A 22589-nucleotide genomic window follows, 5' to 3' on the forward strand; every position below is an offset into this window, starting at 1 on the left:
ACAGACTGACCTCAAACATCAGGACTAGAGGTACAAAAGGAGGTGCCAGGGCCCTACAGAGTGACATCCAGGATCAGGACCAGAGGGGCAAGAGGAGCTGCCAGAGGCCTACAGACTGACATCCAGCATCAGGACTGGAGGGACAGCAGGAGCTGCCAAGGCCTACAGACTCTTCTCCAACTTCAGGACCGGAGGGACAGGAGGTGCTGCCAGAGGTCTACACATTGAACTCCAGCATCAGGACCGGAGGAACAAAAGGAGCTGCCAGAGGTCTACACATTGAACTCCAGCATCAGGACCGGAGGAACAAAAGGAGCTGCCAGAGGTCCAAAGGCTGACCTCCAGCATCAGTACCAGAGGTACAGAAGGAGCTTGCAGAGGTCTACAGACTGACCTCCAGCATCAGGACTGGAGGAGCTGCCAGAAGCCTACAGACTGACCTCTAGCATCAGGACTGGAGGGACAAGAGGAGCTGCCAGAGGTCTACAGATTGAGCTCCAGCATCAGGACCAGAGAAAAAGGAGGAGCTTCCAGCGGTCTACAGACTGACCTTCAACTTCAGGACTGAAGGAACAGGAGGCACTGCCAGAGGCCTACAGACTGACCTCCATCTTCAGGACCAGAGGAACAGGAGGCGCTACCAGAGGTCTACAAAATCGAGCTCCAGCATCAGCACCGGAGGAACAGGAGGAGCTGCCAGAGGCCTTCAGACTGACCTCCAACTTTAGGACCAGAGGAAAAGGAGGCGCTGCCAAAGGCCTACAGACTAACCCCCAGCATCAAGACCGGAGGAACAGGAGGCGCTGCCAGAGGCCTACAGACTGACCTCAAACATCAGGACTAGAGGTACAAAAGGAGGTGCCAGGGCCCTACAGAGTGACATCCAGGATCAGGACCAGAGGGGCAAGAGGAGCTGCCAGAGGCCTACAGACTGACATCCAGCATCAGGACTGGAGGGATAGCAGGAGCTGCCAAGGCCTACAGACTGTTCTCCAACTTCAGGACCGGAGGGACAGGAGGTGCTGCCAGAGGTCTACACATTGAACTCCAGCATCAGGACCGGAGGAACAAAAGGAGCTGCCAGAGGTCTACACATTGAACTCCAGCATCAGGACCGGAGGAACAAAAGGAGCTGCCAGAGGTCCAAAGGCTGACCTCCAGCATCAGTACCAGAGGTACAGAAGGAGCTTGCAGAGGTCTACAGACTGACCTCCAGCATCAGGACTGGAGGAGCTGCCAGAAGCCTACAGACTGACCTCTAGCATCAGGACTGTAGGGACAAGAGAAGCTGCCAGAGGTCTACAGTTTGAGCTCCAGCATCAGGACCAGAGAAACAGGAGGAGCTTCCAGAGGCCTACAGAATGACCTTCAACTTCAGGACTGAAGGTACAGGAGGCACTGCCAGAGGCCTACAGACTGACCTCTATCTTCAGGACCAGAGGAACAGGAGGCGCTACCAGAGGTCTACAAAATTGAGCTCCAGCATCAGCACCGGAGGAACAGGAAGAGCTGCCAGAGGCCTACAGACTGACCTCCAACTTTAGGACCAGAGGAAAAGGAGGTGCTGCCAAAGGCCTACAGACTGACCCCCAGCATCAAGACTGGAGGGACAAGAGGAGCTGCCAAAAGCCTACAGCCTGACCTCCAACTTCAAGACCAAAGGAACAGGAGGCGCTGCCTGAGGTCTACAGACTGACCTCAAGCATAAGGACCGGAGGAACAGGAGAAGCTGCCAGAGGCCAACATACTGTCCTCCAACATCAGGACTAGAAGTGCTGCCAGAATCCTACAGACTGACCTCCAGTATCAGGACCAGAGGAACAGGAAGAGCATCAGAGGCCTACAGACTGACCTCCAGCATCAGGACCGGAGGGACAAGAGGAGCTGCCAGAGGCCTAAAGACTGCCCTCCAGCATCAGGGTCGGAGGGACAGAAGGTGTTGCCAGAATCCTAGAGACTGCCCTCCAGCATCAGGACCAGAGGGACAAGAGGAGCTGTCAGAGGCCTACAGATTGAGCTCTAGCATCAGAACCAGAGGAGCTGCCAGAGACCTAAAGACTGCCCTCCAGCATCAGGGTCAGAGGGACAGAAGGTGTTGCCAGAATCCTATAGACTGCCCTCCAGCATCAGGACCAGAAGAACAGGAGGAGCTTCCAGAGGCCTACAGACTGACCTCCAGCATCAGGACCAGAGGAACAGAAGGAGCTACCAGAAGCCTACAGTCTGACCTCTAGCATCAGGACTAGAGGTACCAAAGGAGGTGCCAGGGCCCTACAGAGTGACATCCAGGATCAGGACCAGAGGGGCAAGAGGAGCTGCCAGAGGCCTACAGACTGACCTCCAGCATCAGGACCGCAGGAGCTGCCAGAGACCTACAGACTGACCCCCAGCATCAGGACCGGAGGTACAGAAGGAGCTGCCAGAGGCCTACAGACTGACCTCCAGAATCAGGACCGGAGGAACAGGAGGCGCTGCCAGAGGCCTACAGACTGACCCCCAGCATCAGGACCGGAGGTACAAAAGGAGCTGCCAGAGGCCTACAGACTGACCTCCAGAATCAGGAGCGGAGGAACAGGAGGCGCTGCCAGAGACCTACAGACTGACCCCCAGCATCAGGACCGGAGGTACAAAAGGAGCTGCCAGAGGCCTACAGATTGACCTCCAGAATCAGGACCGGAGAAACAGGAGGCGCTGCCAGAGACCTACAGACTGACCTCTAGCATCAGGACCAGAGGTACAGAAGGAGCTGCCAGGGACCTACAGACTGACCTCCAGTATCAGGACCGCAGGGGCTGCCAGAGACCTACAGACTGACCTCCAGCATCAGGAACGGAGTAACAGGAGGAGCTGCCACATACCTATAGACTGATCTCCAGCATCAGGAACAGAAGAACAGCAGGAGCTGCCAGATGCCTACAGACTGACCTCCAGCATCAGGACTGGAGGAACAGGAGGCACTGCCAAAGGCCTACAGACTGACCTCCAGTATCAGGACCAGAGGAACAGGAGGAGCTTCCAGAGGCCTACAAACTGACCTCCAGCATCAGGACCAGAAGGACCAGAGGAGCTGCCAGAGGCCTACAGATTGAGCTCCAGCATCAGGACCAGAGAGACAGGAGGCACTGCAGAGGTCTACCGACTGACCGCCACTATCAGGAACAGAAGAACAGGAGGTGTCAGAAGCCTACAGACTAACTTCTAGCATCAGGACCGGAGGGAAAAGAGGAGCTGCCCGAGACCTACAGACTGACCTCCAGCATCAGGACCTGAGGAATAGGAGGTGCTGCCAGAGGTCTCCAGACTGACCTCCAGCATCAGGACCAGTGGAACAGGAAGAGCTGCCAGAGGCCTACAGACTGACCTCCAGCAGCAACTGACCAAGTGTCCCACACAGACTCCATGAGGGCCCAACGTTCTGTAGGGGAACCTGCACTCACAGCCGGCATCGGGCGCTCGAGTGGTCTTTGCCGGAGAATACCAAAATTGAGAGGTCCACCATCAGTCCCCCGTTCTCCTCATAGACAGTAACATAGTATGTTAGGCTGAATGAAGACAATGTCTATCTAGTTCAGCCTTTTTCAATTGCACTTTTGTATCATCTGTAAATATTAATATTTTACTATTATGTCCCTCTATCAGGTCATTGATAAGTATATTGAACAGAATGGGGCCTAATTCTGAGCCCTGTGGCCCCCACTAGCCACGGTGGCCCAATCAGAGTACGAACCATTTATTCCCACCCTCTGCTTTCTATCTCTGAGCCAATTTCTTACCCAGATACACACGTTATCGCCCAGTCCGAGCTGTCTCATTTTATATATTAGCCTATGACGTGGCACAAGGTTCACAATGCGAGAGTCTGAAGATGATGGAGATCAGCAAGAGCTAATGTGGGATGTAAGCATCGCCTCTCAAAAACACCATAAAAGTCACATAAAAAGGCAACAGAATGAAGCTAAGTTGTTTGTTTTGTAAAATTCACCTCTCAAAAAACGCCATAAAAGTCACATGTACCCCAAAATGGTACCAATTTGTAATATAGCTCGTCACACAAACAAGGAAGCCCTCACAGAGCTCCATCAATGGAAGAATAAAGCTCTTCATCTCTGAATTCAGAGATATCAAAAACTAATTATTTTCCAAAAAATGGTTTTTATTGTGCAAAAGTAGAAAAAAACTGAATTTACACAACATTTTGGAGGGGAGAGAAAGGTGAGGCAGCCCTGAGTTGGTGCCTGGAGGTTTGAGATTTAAGATGCCTCAATGTCCGTAAGTGGGAAGTAGAGGTGGCGTTATAACGGAGGAGCAGCCAAGCAGGTTGACACCTCGCTCCACGGGGTGAGGGTGGGATATTCCGTAGAACAACCTTACAGGCCTGGACACAACCCCGGAGAAGCTCCTACACAGTGAGTGATGGGCAGCTGACTGAAGAAGAGGTCTTTGGCCTCGAAACGCGCTCCTTTGCTGGTGCTTTATTCAATTAAGTGATTAAGCTTCACTGGCGGCTTTACAGTCTTCCTTGCGCCCTGTTACTGGCTTTTTGGGGTTGTTCTATGCGATTTATACATTATTAATGGCTGCATTTATGTGTTCTTTCACCCTGACCTCCCAGAAATAATAATAAAAGCTATTTGTACCCCAAAATGGTGGCAATAACATCTACAGCTCGCCCCGCAATAAACGTCAAATGTCAACGCACAAATAAGAGTTAATGAAGGCCCAATTAGTAATACTCATTTATACCATCGCAGATTCTTTAATATGATCTGTAGAAATTTTACTGTTCGATTATTTACTCTGGGAGACACCACTAGAGGGCAGCACAGCTGATCACAGGGGAGGAGCAGCTCTGCCATTACCACTAGAGGGCAGCACAGCTGATCACAGGGGAGGAGGAGCTCTGCCATTACCACTAGAGGGCAGCACAGCTGATTACAGGGGAGGAGGAGCTCTGCCATTACCACTAGAGGGCAGCACAGCTGATCACAGGGGAGGAGGAGCTCTGCCATTACCACTAGAGGGCAGCACAGCTGATTACAGGGGAGGAGGAGCTCTGCCATTACCACTAGAGGGCAGCACAGCTGATTACAGGGGAGGAGGAGCTCTGCCATTACCACTAGAGGGCAGCACAGCTGATTACAGGGGAGGAGGAGCTCTGCCATTACCACTAGAGGGCAGCACAGCTGATTACAGGGGAGGAGGAGCTCTGCCATTACCACTAGAGGGCCGCACAGCTGATTACAGGGGAGGAGGAGCTCTGCCATTACCACTAGAGGGCAGCACAGCTGATTACAGGGGAGGAGGAGCTCTGCCATTTAGTGCCCAGCTGGCGCAGTTACGGAAATGGCAGAAAAGAGGCTTGAAAGCCGCAACACATCCAGACATCTGATGTCATCTTGTACCTCTGCAGATCACCACAAGGTGGCACTCTGGAGGGTGTACCCTGTAGGTGGCACTCTGGAGGGTGTACCCTGTAGGTGGCACTATTGAGGGTGTACCCTGTAGGTGGCACTATTGAGGGTGTACCCTGTAGGTGGCACTATTGAGGGTGTACCCTGTAGGTGGCACTATTGAGGGTGTACCCTGTAGGTGGCACTATTGAGGGTGTACCCTGTAGGTGGCACTATTGAGGGTGTACCCTGTAGTTGGCACTATTGAGGGTGTACCCTGTAGTTGGCACTATTGAGGGTGTACCCTGTAGTTATCACTATGGAGGGTGTACCCTGCAGTTGGGGCTATGGAGGGTGTACCCTGCAGTTGGCACTATGGAGGGTGTACCCTGTAGTTGGCACTATGGAGGGTGTACCTTGTAGTTGGCAATATAGAAAGTGTACCCTGTAGTTATCACTATGGAGGGTGTACCCTGTAGTTGGCAGTATAGAAAGTGTACCCTGTAGTTGGCAGTATAGAAAGTGTACCCTGTAGTTATCACTATGGAGGGTGCACCCTGTAGTTGGCACTATGGGGGCTGTACCCTGCAGTTGGCACTATGGAGGGTGCACCCTGTAGTTGACAGTATAGAAAGTGTACCCTGTAGTTATCACTATGGAGGGTGTACCCTGTAGTTGGTACTATGGAGGGTGTACCCTGTAGTTGGCAATATGGAGGGTGTGCCCTGTAGGTGGCAGTATAGAAAGTGTACCCTGTAGTTATCACCATGGAGGGTGTACCCTCTAGTTGGCACTATGGAGGGTGAACCCTGTAGTTGTCACCATAGAGGGTGTACCCTGTTGTTATCACTATGGAGGGTGTACCCTGTAGTTGGCACTATGGAGGGTGTACCCTGTTGTTATCACTATGGAGGGTGTACCCTCTAGTTGGCACTATGGAGGGTGAACCCTGTAGTTGTCACCATAGAGGGTGTACCCTGTTGTTATCACTATGGAGGGTGTACCCTGTAGTTGGCACTATGGAGGGTGTACCCTGTTGTTATCACTATGGAGGGTGTACCCTGTAGTTGGCACTATGGAGGGTGTACCCTGTAGTTGGCACTATGGAGGGTGTACCCTGTAGTTGGCACTATGCAGGGTGTACCCTGTAGTTGGCACTATGGAGGGTGTACCCTGTACACTTACTGGAGTCTCCGAGGACGACGACAAACTTGTTGTGCAGTAACTGGCGAACATCAGACGAGCAGAAGAAGGCCATGACAGGAGCCAAACATCCAGGACCTGCAACAGAGAACAGAGACAGGGCCGTCACCGACAGTCCACATGTACAGCGCTGCACAAGACAACTTTCTGCATGACCCAGGGGCATTGTGTGGGTGTTGTGCAGCTGTAGCTGGCACTATGGAGGAGGAGACCTGTAGCTGACGCCATGTAGATGACACTATGGAAAGTGAACCCTGTGGGTGACACTATAGAAGGTGAACCTTGGTAGGTGACACTATGGCCGGTGAACCCTGTAGGTGGCATTATGGAGGGTGTACCCTGTATATGGCACTATAAGGGGGGTACCCTGTATATGGTACAATGGGGGGTGTGCCCTGTAGATGGCACTATGGGGGGTGTACCCTGTAGATGGCACTATGGGGGGTGTACCCTGTAGATGGCACTATGGGGGGTGTACCCTGTAGATGGCACTATGGGGGGTGTACCCTGTAGATGGCACTATGGGGGGTGTACCCTGTAGATGGCACTATGGGGGGTGTACCCTGTAGGTGGCACTATGGAGGGTGTACCCTGTAGGTGGCACTATGGAGGGTGTACCCTGTAGGTGGAACTATGGAGGGTGTACCCTGTATGTGGCACTATGGGGGGTGTACCCTGTATATGGCACTATGGGGGGTGTACCCTGTATGTGGCACTATGGGGGGTGTACCCTGTATATGGCACTATGGGGGTTGTACCCTGTAGTTGGCACTATGGAGGGTGTACCCTGTAGTTGGCACTATGGAGGGTGTACCCTGTAGTTGGCACTATGGAGGGTGTACCCTGTAGTTGGCACTATGGAGGGTGTACCCTGTAGGTGGCACTATGGAGGGTGTACCCTGTAGGTGGCACTATGGAAGGTGTACCCTGTAGGTGGCACTATGGAAGGTGTACCCTGTAGATAGCACTGTGGAGGGTGTTCTTTGTAGAGGGCAATGTGGATGGTATATCCGGCAGGCAGCACTATCGAGGGTGTACCCTGTAGATGGCGCTATGGAGGTTGTACCTTGTAGATGGCGCTATGGAGGTTGTACCCTGTAGATGGCGCTATAGCGGGTGTACCCTGTAGATGGTGCTATGGTGGGTGTACCCTGTAGCTGGCGCTATGGTGGGTGTACCCTGTAGATGGCACTCTGGTGGGTGTACCCTGTAGATGGCACTCTGGTGGGTGTACCCTGTAGATGGCACTATGGTGGGTGTACCCTGTAGATGGCACTATGAAAGGTGTACCCTGTAGGTGGCACTGTGGAGGGTGTTCTTTGTAGAGGGCAATGTGGATGGTATATCCGGCAGGCAGCACTATCGAGGGTGTACCCTTTAGATGGCACTATGGAGGTTGTACCCTGTAGATGGCACTATGGAGGTTGTACCTTGTAGATGGCACTATGGAGGTTGTACCCTGTAGATGGCACTATGGAGGTTGTACCCTGTAGATGGCACTATAGTGGGTGTACCCTGTAGATGGCACTATAGTGGGTGTACCCTGTAGATGGCGCTATGGTGGGTGTACCCTGTAGATGGCGCTATGGTGGGTGTACCCTGTAGATGGCACTATGGTGGGTGTACCCTGCAGATGGCGCAATGGTTGGTGTACCCTGTAGATGGCACTATGGAGGGTGTACCCTGCAGATGGCACTATGGAGGGTGTACCCTGCAGATGGCACTATGGTGGGTGTACGCTGTAGGTGATACTATGGAGCCTCCATGCCCGCCTATATCAGATCTTGTATCCAAGCTAGAGGTGGTACAACAGGGTACTAGAGCCTCCATGCCCACTCGTATCACATCTTGCATCCAAGCTAGAGGTGGTACAACAGGGTACTAGAGCCTCCATGCCCACTCGTATCACATCTTGTATCCAAGCTAGAGGCGGTCCAACAGGATACTAGAGCCTCCATGTCCACCCGTATCACATCTTGTAGCTAAGCTAGAGGTGGTACAACAGGGTACTAGAGCCTCCATGCCTGCCGGCATCACATCTTGTATCCAAGCTGGAGGTGGTACAACAGGGTACTAGAGCCTCCATGTCCGCCCGTATCACATCTTGTATCCAAGCTACAGGCGATACAACAGGGTACTAGAGCCTCCATGCCGCCCGTATCACATCTTGTATCCAAGCTAGAGGCAGTACAACAGGGTACTAGAGCCTCCATGCCTGCCCGTATCACATCTTGTATCCAAGCTAGAGGCGGTACAACAGGCTACTAGAGCCTCCATGCCTGCCCGTATCACATCTTGTATCCAAGCTAGAGGCGGTACAACAGGCTACTAGAGCCTCCATGCCTGCCCGTATCACATCTTGTATCCAAGCTAGAGGCGGTACACCAGGGTACTAGAGCCTCCATGACCGTATTACATCTTGTATCCAAGCTAGAGGCGGTACATCAGGGTACTAGAGCCTCCATGCCCGCCTGTATCACATCTTGTATCCAAGCTATGTTACTATGTTACATCTTTAGTAAAGCAAAATTTGATCAGCTCAGAACTATCGGTAACATTGATTGGGACAACATCCTCAAAAATATCAGTACAGAGGACAAATGGGAAACGTTTTAAAACATTCTAATCACCATCTTGTGATTATACCCTAAAAAAAACACAAGTAGAAGGAAAAGACGAAAAAAAACAAAAAAAAAGAAAGCGTTTAACTTACTAAAGCAAGAAGGCAGCGAAGAAGGGCTAAAATCATACAGGGAAAAAAACAAAATATGTAAAGAAAAGATCAAAACTGCCAAGGAGGAAGCAGAAAGACGGATCGCCAAAGAGAGCAAAAACAACCCAAAACTATTCTTCAATTATATTAACAGTAAAAGGATTTGCACTGAGAGCACTGGCCCTTTAACAAATAATGTAGGAAAAATTATAGAAGACGATGGAGGTAAGGCAAATCTATTAAATAGTTTCTTTTCAAGTGTATTCTTGAATGAAAAGGAAATGTCACAGGAGATGCAGGGGAATAAAATGAACCCCCCCCCCCGCTACATATAGCATACCTAACGCAGGAGGAAGTGCGGAACCGGTTAAAGAGGATTAAAAGTGATAAATCGCCAGGCCCAGATGGAATACACCCAAGGGTACTAAGGGAACTAAGTGATGTGGTAGCTAGACCACTATTTCTTATATTTATGGACACTTTCAAGACCAGGGTTGTACCACTGGATTGGCACATTGCCAATGTGGTTCCAATAAGCAAAAGGGGTCTAAAAGAGAGCCTGGTAACTACAGGCCAGTAAGTCTGACTTCAATAACCGGAAAAATATTCAAGGGGTTTCTGAGAGTCACCATTCTAGAATACTCAAGGAGAACCATGGAATAACTCCTCACCAGCATGGATTCATGAGGGGTCGATCATGTCAGACCAATCTGATCAGCTTCTACAACGTAGTATAGGCCCATTTGCACTGGACGAGTGTTGGGCAAATGATCCCCGACACTCGTCCCTGTGTCTCCACGCTCCTGTGCTCCTGCACGGGAGCTCCCACAGCTGGCTCGCACACTGAGCGTCCAGCAGGGGGGTGGGGCAGTGCAGGAGATTTCTCTGCTCTCGCTCCGCCGCCCCTCTCAATTGAGATACACAGCGGCCATTCGCAATTAAACGGTTGATGTTTAAACTGCATGATGAGCGATGAGCTGATCTTTTATGCAACATAAACAATGGACGATCAGATCATTGCTCACCGTGCGGTTTAAACAACGGCCGTTCAATAGTGAACGGCTGTTGTGTATCTCAATGGAGAGAGGCGGGGGAGCGAGAGGAGAGAAATTTCCTGCACTGCCCCGCCCCCCTGCTGGCCACTCCATGTGCAATCCAGCCCTGCTAGCTCCCATGGAGGAGCAGGGGAGTGCAGAGACACAAGGACGAGTGTCGGGCATCGTTTGCCAAACACTCGTCCAGTGTAAATGGGCCTTAAGCTCTAGGCTGGACCTGGGAGAGTCTATTGATCTCGTATATCTGGACTTCTCTAAAGCATTTGACACCATTCTGCATAATGGGCTGATATACAAAATGAGGCAGCTCGGATTGGGTGAAAACGTGTGTATCTGGGTAAAGAATTGGCTCAATTATAGAAAGCAGAGGGTGGTAATAAATGGATCGTACTCTGATTGGGCCACCGTCGCTAGTGAGGGCCACAGGGTTCAGTATTAGGCCCCATTCTGTTCAATATATTTATCAATAACCTGATAGAGGGGCTGCACAGCAAAATATCACTATTTGCAGATGACACAAAATTATACAATACTAGCTGATATACCCGGCTTCGCCCGAGTTAATTTGGTACTGGTATTTATCTGGTGTTCACACGGAAAATCTTATGAAGTCGTGGTTACTTTAGAGATACCGAAGAAACAAATATGTTCACCCTTTTTCATGGTTCTTTGCGTTACCCAGGAAACACCACGTGGAGGTAACCATGCGACGTTTCCTTTATATAAAATGACATCGGGAAGTGAGAGAATTAGATTACGTACATAAAATTTGGACGCTAATTCTTTTGCGCTAGAATTGAATAATCGAGTTGGGACCTCTTTACTTTTCCTATTTTGGAGATAATCTACGCTTGTGCCAAATTTCATGTTACTACGACATCTGGAAGTTGGAGAATTAGTGGCGAGTCAGTCAGTCAGTCAGTGAGTGAGTCAGTGAGGGCTTTCGTCTTTATATATATAGATAACTAGAGGTATACAGCAGTATAACAGGTAGTATACAATATATATAGTATATAACTAGTGGTATACAGCAGTATAACAGGCAGTGTACAGTATATATAGTATATAACTAGAGGTATACAGCAGTATAACAGGTAGTGTACAATATATATAGTATATAACTAGTAGTATACAGTATATATAGTACTAGCTGATATACCCGGATTCGCCCGAGTTAATTTGGTACTGGTGTTGAATAATTGAGTTGGTACCCATTAGCTTTTCCTATTTATGACATAATCAATGCTCGTGCCAAATTTCAAATTTCTATGACATCGGGAACTGAGAGAATTAGATTCCGTACGTAAAATTTGGACGCTAGTTCCTTGGCGCCTAGAATTTAATAATCGAGTTGGGACCCATTAACTTTTCCTATTTATGACATAATCAATGCTGGTGCCAAATTTCAAGTTTCTATGACATTGGGAAGTGAGAGAATTAAATTCTGTACGTAAAATTTGGACGCTAATTCTTTTGCGCATAGAATTGAATAATGGAGTTGGGACCCATTAACTTTTTCTATCCATGAGATAATAAATGCTCGTGCCAAATATCATGTTTCTATGACATCGGGAAGTGAGAGAATTAGATTACGTAAGTAAAATTTGGACGCTAATTCTTTGGCGCTTACAATTGAATAATCGAGTTGGGACCCATTAGCTTTTCCTATTTATGACATAATCAATGCTCGTGCCAAATTTTATGTTTCTACGACATCAGGAAGTGAGAGAATTGGATTACGTACATAAAATTTGGACGCTAATTCTTTTGCGCTAGATTTGAATAATCGAGTTGGGACCTCTTTACTATTCCTATTTTGGAGATAATCTACGCTTGTGCCAAATTTCATGTTTCTACGACATCGGGAAGTTGGAGAATTAGTGGCGAGTCAGTCAGTCAGTCAGTGAGTCAGTGAGTGAGTTAGTGAGGGCTTTCGTCTTTATATATATAGATAACTAGAGGTATACAGCAGTATAACAGGTAGTACACAATATATATATAGTATATAACTAGTGGTAAACAGCAGTATAAAAGGTAGTATACAGTTTATATATATATTGTACTATATAACTAGAGGTATACAGCAGTATAACAGGTAGTGTATAGTATATAACTAGAGGTATACAGCAGTATAACAGGTAGTATACTGTATATATAGTATATTAATAGTGCTATAAAGCAGTATAACTGGTAGTGTACAGTATATATATATATATATATATATATATATATATATATATATATATATATATATATATATATATATATAGTATATAACTAGTGGTATACAGCAGTATAACAGGTAGTGTACAATAAATTTATAGTATATAACTTATAATATACAGTAGAATAACAGGTAGTGTACAGTATATATAGTATATAACTAGAGGTATACAGCAGAATAACAGGTAGTATACAGTATATATAGAATATAACTAGTAGTATACGGCAGTATAAAAGGTAGTGTACAGTATATAGCTAGTGGTATACAGCAGTATAACAGGCAGTATAACAGGTAGTATACAGTATATACAGTATATAACTTGTAGTATATAGCAGTATAACAGGTAGTGTACAGTATATATAGTATATAACTAGTGGTATACAGCAGTATAACAGGCAGTGTACAGTATATATAGTATATAACTAGAGGTATACAGCGGTATAACAGGTAGTATACAGTATATAACTAGTGGTATACAGCCGTATAACAGGTAGTGTACAGTATATAGTATATAACTAGAGGTATACAGCAGTATAACAGGTAGTATACAGCATATATAGTATATAACTAGTGGTATACAGCAGTATAACAGGTAGTATACAGTATATATAGTATATAATTAGAGGTATACAGCAGTATAACCAGCAGTGTACAGTATATATAGCATATAACTAGAGGTATACAGCAGTATAACAGGTAGTATACAGTATATATAGTATATAACTAGTAGTATACAGCAGTATAACCGGCAGTGTACAGTATATATAGCATATAACTAGAGGTATACAGCAGTATAACAGGCAGTGTACAGTATATATAGTATATAACTAGAGGTATACAGCAGTATAACAGGTAGTATACAGTATATAGTATATAACTAGTGGTATACAGCAGTATAACAGGTAGTATACAGTATATATAGTATATAACTAGTGGTATACAGCCGTATAACAGGTAGTGTACAGTATATAGTATATAACTAGAGGTATAGAGCAGTATAACAGGTAGTATACAGCATATATAGTATATAACTAGTGGTATACAACAGTATAACAGGTAGTATACAGTATATATAGTATATAATTAGAGGTATACAGCAGTATAACAGGCAGTGTACAGTATATATAGTATATAACTAGAGGTATACAGCAATATAACAGGTAGTATACAGTATATATAGTATATAACTAGAGGTATACAGCAGTATAACAGGCAGTGTACAGTATATATAGTATATAACTAGAGGTATACAGCAGTATAACAGGTAGTATACAGTATATATAGTATATAACTAGAGGTATACAGCAGTATAACAGGTAGTGTACAGTATATATAGTATATAACTAGAGGTATACAGCAGTATAACAGGTAGTATACAGTATATAGTATATAACTAGTGGTATACAACAGTATAACAGGTAGTATACAGTATATATAGTATATAACTAGTGGTATACAGCCGTATAACAGGTAGTGTACAGTATATAGTATATAACTAGAGGTATACAGCAGTATAACAGGTAGTATACAACATAAATAGTATATAACTAGAGGTATACAGCAGTATAACAGGTAGTATACAGTATATATAGCATATAACTAGAGGTATACAGCAGTATAACAGGTAGTATACAGTATATATAGTATATAACTAGTGGTATACAGCAGTATAACAGGCAGTGTACAGTATATATAGTATATAACTAGTGGTATATAGCAGTATAACAGGCAGTGTACAGTATATATAGTATATAACTAGTGGTATATAGCAGTATAACAGGTAGTGTACAGTATATATAGTATATAACTAGTGGTATATAGCAGTATAACAGGTAGTATACAGTATATATAGAATATAACTAGTAGTATACTGCAGTATAAAAGGTAGTGTACAGTATATATAGTATATAACTAGAGGTATACAGCGGTATAACAGGTAGTATACAGTATATATAGTATATAACTAGTGGTATACAGCCGTATAACAGGTAGTGTACAGTATCTAGTATATAACTAGAGGTATACAGCAGTATAACAGGTAGTATACAGCATATATAGTATATAACTAGTGGTATACAGCAGTATAACAGGAAGTATACAGTAAATAATTAGAGGTATACAGTAGTATAACAGGCAGTGTACAGTATATATAGCATATAACTAGAGGTATACAGCAGTATAACAGGTAGTATACAGTATATATAGTATATAACTAGTGGTATACAGCAGTATAACAGGCAGTGTACAGTATATATAGCATATAACTAGAGGTATACAGCAGTATAACAGGTAGTATACAGTATATACAGTATATAACTTGTAGTATATAGCAGTATAACAGGTAGTGTACAGTATATATAGTATATAACTAGAGGTATACAGCAGTATAACAGGTAGTGTACAGTATATATAGTATATAACTAGTGGTATACAGCAGTATAACAGGCAGTGTACAGTATATATAGTATATAACTAGAGGTATACAGCAATATAACAGGTAGTATACAGTATATATAGTATATAACTAGAGGTATACAGCAGTATAACAGGCAGTGTACAGTATATATAGTATATAACTAGAGGTATACAGCAGTATAACAGGTAGTATACAGTATATATTGTATATAACTAGAGGTATACAGCAGTATAACAGGTAGTGTACAGTATATATAGTATATAACTAGTGGTATACAGCAGTATAACAGGCAGTGTACAGTATATATAGTATATAACTAGAGGTATACAGCAATATAACAGGTAGTATACAGTATATATAGTATATAACTAGAGGTATACAGCAGTATAACAGGCAGTGTACAGTATATATAGTATATAACTAGAGGTATACAGCAGTATAACAGGTAGTATACAGTATATATAGTATATAACTAGAGGTATACAGCAGTATAACAGGTAGTGTACAGTATATATAGTATATAACTAGAGGTATACAGCAGTATAACAGGTAGTATACAGTATATAGTATATAACTAGTGGTATACAACAGTATAACAGGTAGTATACAGTATATATAGTATATAACTAGTGGTATACAGCAGTATAACAGGTAGTATACAGTATATAGTATATAACTAGTGGTATATAGCAGTATAACAGGCAGTGTACAGTATATATAGTATATAACTAGTGGTATATAGCAGTATAACAGGTAGTGTACAGTATATATAGTATATAACTAGTGGTATATAGCAGTATAACAGGTAGTATACAGTATATATAGAATATAACTAGTAGTATACTGCAGTATAAAAGGTAGTGTACAGTATATATAGTATATAACTAGAGGTATACAGCGGTATAACAGGTAGTATACAGTATATATAGTATATAACTAGTGGTATACAGCTGTATAACAGGTAGTGTACAGTATCTAGTATATAACTAGAGGTATACAGCAGTATAACAGGTAGTATACAGCATATATAGTATATAACTAGTGGTATACAGCAGTATAACAGGAAGTATACAGTATATATAGCATATAACTAGAGGTATACAGCAGTATAACAGGTAGTATACAGTATATATAGTATATAACTAGTGGTATACAGCAGTATAACAGGCAGTGTACAGTATATATAGTATATAACTAGAGGTATACAGCAGTATAACAGGTAGTATACAGTATATAACTAGAGGTATACAGCAGTATAACAGGCAGTGTACAGTATATATAGTATATTAGTAGTGGTGGTATACAGCCGTATAACAGGTAGTGTACAGTATATATAGTATATAACTAGAGGTATACAGCAGTATAACAGGTAGTATACAGCATATATAGTACATAACTAGAGGTATACAGCAGTATAACAGGTAGTATACAGTATATATAGTATATAACTAGAGGTATACAGCAGTATAACAGGTAGTGTACAGTATATAGTATATAACTAGAGGTATACAGCAGTATAACAGGCAGTGTACAGTATAAGTAGTATATAATTAGAGGTTTACAGCAGTATAATAGGTAGTATACAGTATATATAGTATATAACTAGTGGTATACAGCAGTATAATAGGCAGTGTACAGTATATATAGTATATAACTAGTGGTATACAGCAGTATAACAGGTAGTATGCAGTATATATAGTATATAACTAGTGGTATACAGCAGTATAACAGGCAGTGTACAGTATATATAGTATATAACTAGTGGTATATAGCCGTATAACAGCTAGTGTGCAGTATATAGTATATAACTAGAGGTATACAGCAGTATAACAGGCAGTGTACAGTATAAGTAGTATATAATTAGAGGTTTACAGCAGTATAACAGGTAGTATACAGTATATATAGTATATAACTAGTGGTATACAGCAGTATAATAGGCAGTGTACAGTATATATAGTATATAACTAGTGGTATATAGCAGTATGACAGGCAGTGTACAGTATATATAGTATATAACTAGTGGTATATAGCAGTATAACAGGTAGTGTACAGTATATATAGTATATAACTAGAGGTAAACAGCAGTAAACCAGGTAGTATACAGTATATATAGTATATAACTAGAAGTATTCAGCAGTATAACAGGTAGTGTACAGTATATAACTAGAGGTATATAGCAGTAAAACAGGTAGTATACAGTATATATAGTATAAAACGTGTAGGATACAGCAGTATAACAGGTAGTGTACAGTATATATAGTATATAACTTATGGTATACAGCAGTATAACAGGTAGTGTACAGTATATAACTAGAGGTATACAGCAGTATAACAGGTAGTATACAGTATATAACTAGAGGTATACAGCAGTATAACAGGTAGTATACAGTATATAACTAGAGGTATACAGCAGTATAACATGTAGTGTACAGTATATAACTAGAGCAGTATAACAGGTAGTATACAGTATATACATATAGTATAAAACATGTAGGATACAGCAGTATAACAGGTAGTGTACAGTATATAGTATATAACTAGACGTATACAGCAGTATAACAGGTAGTGTACAGTATATATAGTATATAACTAGTGGTATACAGCAGTATAACAGGTAGTATACAGTATATATAGTATATAACTAGAGGTATACAGCAGTATAAAAGGCAGTGTACAGTATATATAGTATATAACTTGTAGTATACAGCAGTATAACAGGTAGTATACAGTATATATAGTATATAACTAGAGGTATACAGCAGTATAACAGATAGTATACAGTATATATAGTTTATAACTAGAGGTATACAGCAGTATAACAGGTAGTATACAGTATATATAGTATATAACTAGTAGTATACAGCAGTATAACAGGTAGTATACAGCATATATATATATATATAATATAACTAGAGGTATACAGCAGTATAACAGGCAGTATACAGTATATATAGTATATAACTAGAGGTATACAGCAGTATAACAGGCAGTATACAGTATATATAGTATATAACTAGTGGTATACAGTAGTATAACAGGCAGTATACAGTATATATAGTATATAACTAGTGGTATACAGTAGTATAACAGGCAGTATACAGTATATATAGTATATAACTAGTGGTATACAGCAGTATAACAGGCAGTATACAGTATATATAGTATATAACTAGAGGTATACAGCAGTATAACAGGTAGTATACAGTATATAAAGCATATAACTAGAGGTATACAGCCGTATAACAGGTAGTGTACAGTATATAGTATATAACTAGAGGTATACAGCAGTATAACAGGTAGTATACAGTATATAGTATATAACTAGTGGTATACAGTAGTATAACAGGCAGTATACAGTATATATAGTATATAACTAGTGGTATACAGCAGTATAACAGGTAGTATACAGCATATATAGTATATAACTAGTGGTATACAGCAGTATAACAGGTAGTATACAGCATATATAGTATATAACTAGTGGTATACAGCAGTATAACAGGTAGTATACAGCATATATAGTATATAACTAGTGGTATACAGCAGTATAACAGGCAGTATACAGTATATATAGTATATAACTAGAGGTATACAGCAGTATAACAGATAGTATACAGTATATATAGTTTATAACTAGAGGTATACAGCAGTATAACAGGTAGTATACAGTATATATAGTATATAACTAGAGGTATACAGCAGTATAACAGGTAGTATACAGTATATATAGTATATAACTAGTGGTATACAGTAGTATAACAGGCAGTATACAGTATATATAGTATATAACTAGTGGTATACAGCAGTATAACAGGTAGTATACAGCATATATAGTATATAACTAGTGGTATACAGCAGTATAACAGGCAGTATACAGTATATATAGTATATAACTAGAGGTATACAGCAGTATAACAGATAGTATACAGTATATATAGTTTATAACTAGAGGTATACAGCAGTATAACAGGTAGTATACAGTATATATAGTATATAACTAGTAGTATACAGCAGTATAACAGGTAGTATACAGCATATATATATATAATATAACTAGAGGTATACAGCAGTATAACAGGCAGTATACAGTATATATAGTATATAACTAGTGGTATACAGTAGTATAACAGGCAGTATACAGTATATATAGTATATAACTAGTGGTATACAGTAGTATAACAGGCAGTATACAGTATTTATAGTATATAACTAGTGGTATACAGCAGTATAACAGGCAGTATACAGTATATATAGTATATAACTAGAGGTATACAGCAGTGTAACAGGTAGTATACAGTATATATAGCATATAACTAGAGGTATACAGCCGTATAACAGGTAGTGTACAGTATATAGTATATAACTAGAGGTATACAGCAGTATAACAGGTAGTATACAGCATATATAGTATATAACTAGAGGTATACAGCAGTATAACAGGTAGTATACAGTATATAACTAGAGGTATACAGCAGTATAACAGGCAGTATACAGTATATAACTAGTGGTATACAGTAATATAACAGGCAGTATAGAGTATATATAGTATATAACTAGAGGTATACAGCCGTATAACAGGCAGTATACAGTATATAACTAGTGGTATACAGTAGTATAACAGGCAGTATACAGTATATATAGTATATAACTAGAGGTATACTGCAGTATAACAGGCAGTATACAGTATATATAGTATATAACTAGAGGTATACAGTAGTATAACAGGCAGTGTACAGTATATATAGTATATAACTAGAGGTATACAGCAGTATAACAGGCAGTATACAGTATATAACTAGTGGTATACAGTAGTATAACAGGCAGTATACAGTATATATAGTATATAACTAGAGGTATACAGCAGTATAACAGGCAGTATACAGTATATATAGTATATAACTAGAGGTATACAGTAGTATAACAGGCAGTGTACAGTATATATAGTATATAACTAGTGGTATATAGCAGTATAACAGGTAGTGTACAGTATATAGTATATAACTAGAGGTATACAGCAGTATAACAGGCAGTATACAGTATATAACTAGAGGTATACAGCAGTATAACAGGCAGTATACAGTATATATAGTATATAACTAGAGGTATACAGCCGTATAACAGGCAGTATGCAGTATATAACTAGTGGTATACAGTAGTATAACAGGCAGTATACAGTATATATAGTATATAACTAGTGGTATACAGCAGTATAACAGGTAGTATACAGCATATATAGTATATAACTAGTGGTATACAGCAGTATAACAGGTAGTATACAGCATATATAGTATATAACTAGTGGTATACAGCAGTATAACAGATAGTATACAGTATATATAGTTTATAACTAGAGGTATACAGCAGTATAACAGGTAGTATACAGTATATATAGTATATAACTAGAGGTATACAGCAGTATAACAGGTAGTGTACAGTATATAGTATATAACTAGAGGTATACAGCAGTATAACAGGCAGTATACAGTATATATAGTATATAACTAGAGGTATACAGCAGTATAACAGGCAGTGTACAGTATATATAGTATATAACTAGAGGTATACAGCCGTATAACAGGCAGTATACAGTATATAACTAGTGGTATACAGTAGTATAACAGGCAGTATACAGTATATATAGTATATAACTAGTGGTATACAGCAGTATAACAGGTAGTATACAGCATATATAGTATATAACTAGTGGTATACAGCAGTATAACAGGCAGTATACAGTATATATAGTATATAACTAGAGGTATACAGCAGTATAACAGATAGTATACAGTATATATAGTTTATAACTAGAGGTATACAGCAGTATAACAGGTAGTATACAGTATATATAGTATATAACTAGTAGTATACAGCAGTATAACAGGTAGTATACAGCATATATATATATAATATAACTAGAGGTATACAGCAGTATAACAGGCAGTATACAGTATATATAGTATATAACTAGTGGTATACAGTAGTATAACAGGCAGTATACAGTATATATAGTATATAACTAGTGGTATACAGTAGTATAACAGGCAGTATACAGTATTTATAGTATATAACTAGTGGTATACAGCAGTATAACAGGCAGTATACAGTATATATAGTATATAACTAGAGGTATACAGCAGTGTAACAGGTAGTATACAGTATATATAGCATATAACTAGAGGTATACAGCCGTATAACAGGTAGTGTACAGTATATAGTATATAACTAGAGGTATACAGCAGTATAACAGGTAGTATACAGCATATATAGTATATAACTAGAGGTATACAGCAGTATAACAGGTAGTATACAGTATATAACTAGAGGTATACAGCAGTATAACAGGCAGTATACAGTATATAACTAGTGGTATACAGTAATATAACAGGCAGTATAGAGTATATATAGTATATAACTAGAGGTATACAGCCGTATAACAGGCAGTATACAGTATATAACTAGTGGTATACAGTAGTATAACAGGCAGTATACAGTATATATAGTATATAACTAGAGGTATACTGCAGTATAACAGGCAGTATACAGTATATATAGTATATAACTAGAGGTATACAGTAGTATAACAGGCAGTGTACAGTATATATAGTATATAACTAGAGGTATACAGCAGTATAACAGGCAGTATACAGTATATAACTAGTGGTATACAGTAGTATAACAGGCAGTATACAGTATATATAGTATATAACTAGAGGTATACAGCAGTATAACAGGCAGTATACAGTATATATAGTATATAACTAGAGGTATACAGTAGTATAACAGGCAGTGTACAGTATATATAGTATATAACTAGTGGTATATAGCAGTATAACAGGTAGTGTACAGTATATAGTATATAACTAGAGGTATACAGCAGTATAACAGGCAGTATACAGTATATAACTAGAGGTATACAGCAGTATAACAGGCAGTATACAGTATATATAGTATATAACTAGAGGTATACAGCCGTATAACAGGCAGTATGCAGTATATAACTAGTGGTATACAGTAGTATAACAGGCAGTATACAGTATATATAGTATATAACTAGTGGTATACAGCAGTATAACAGGTAGTATACAGCATATATAGTATATAACTAGTGGTATACAGCAGTATAACAGGTAGTATACAGCATATATAGTATATAACTAGTGGTATACAGCAGTATAACAGATAGTATACAGTATATATAGTTTATAACTAGAGGTATACAGCAGTATAACAGGTAGTATACAGTATATATAGTATATAACTAGAGGTATACAGCAGTATAACAGGTAGTGTACAGTATATAGTATATAACTAGAGGTATACAGCAGTATAACAGGCAGTATACAGTATATATAGTATATAACTAGAGGTATACAGCAGTATAACAGGCAGTGTACAGTATATATAGTATATAACTAGAGGTATACAGCCGTATAACAGGCAGTATACAGTATATAACTAGTGGTATACAGTAGTATAACAGGCAGTATACAGTATATATAGTATATAACTAGTGGTATACAGCAGTATAACAGGTAGTATACAGCATATATAGTATATAACTAGTGGTATACAGCAGTATAACAGGCAG

The 22589-nt window shown here is 40.9% G+C and overlaps 1 protein-coding gene across 7 annotated transcripts in view; it reads right to left on the bottom strand.

The window, feature by feature from the left end:
• Positions 1 to 22589, bottom strand: part of LOC136592629 (PC-esterase domain-containing protein 1A-like) — a 40390-nt gene that overhangs the window by 15896 nt on the left and 1905 nt on the right. For 5 of the 7 annotated variants that reach the window (XM_066588610.1, XM_066588607.1, XM_066588608.1 and 2 more), the window contains one exon: positions 6576 to 6671. In XM_066588610.1, coding sequence (XP_066444707.1) covers positions 6576 to 6626 — 51 coding nt within the window. In that variant the 5' untranslated portion in view covers positions 6627 to 6671. Of the gene's footprint in view, positions 1 to 6575; positions 6672 to 11014; positions 11040 to 22589 lie in introns of those variants that run through there. The other 2 variants (XM_066588606.1, XM_066588612.1) reach the window with 2 other exon arrangements.

This window comes from Eleutherodactylus coqui, unplaced genomic scaffold (genome assembly GCF_035609145.1).
Source record: "Eleutherodactylus coqui strain aEleCoq1 unplaced genomic scaffold, aEleCoq1.hap1 HAP1_SCAFFOLD_32, whole genome shotgun sequence".
Taxonomy (NCBI): domain Eukaryota; kingdom Metazoa; phylum Chordata; class Amphibia; order Anura; family Eleutherodactylidae; genus Eleutherodactylus; species Eleutherodactylus coqui.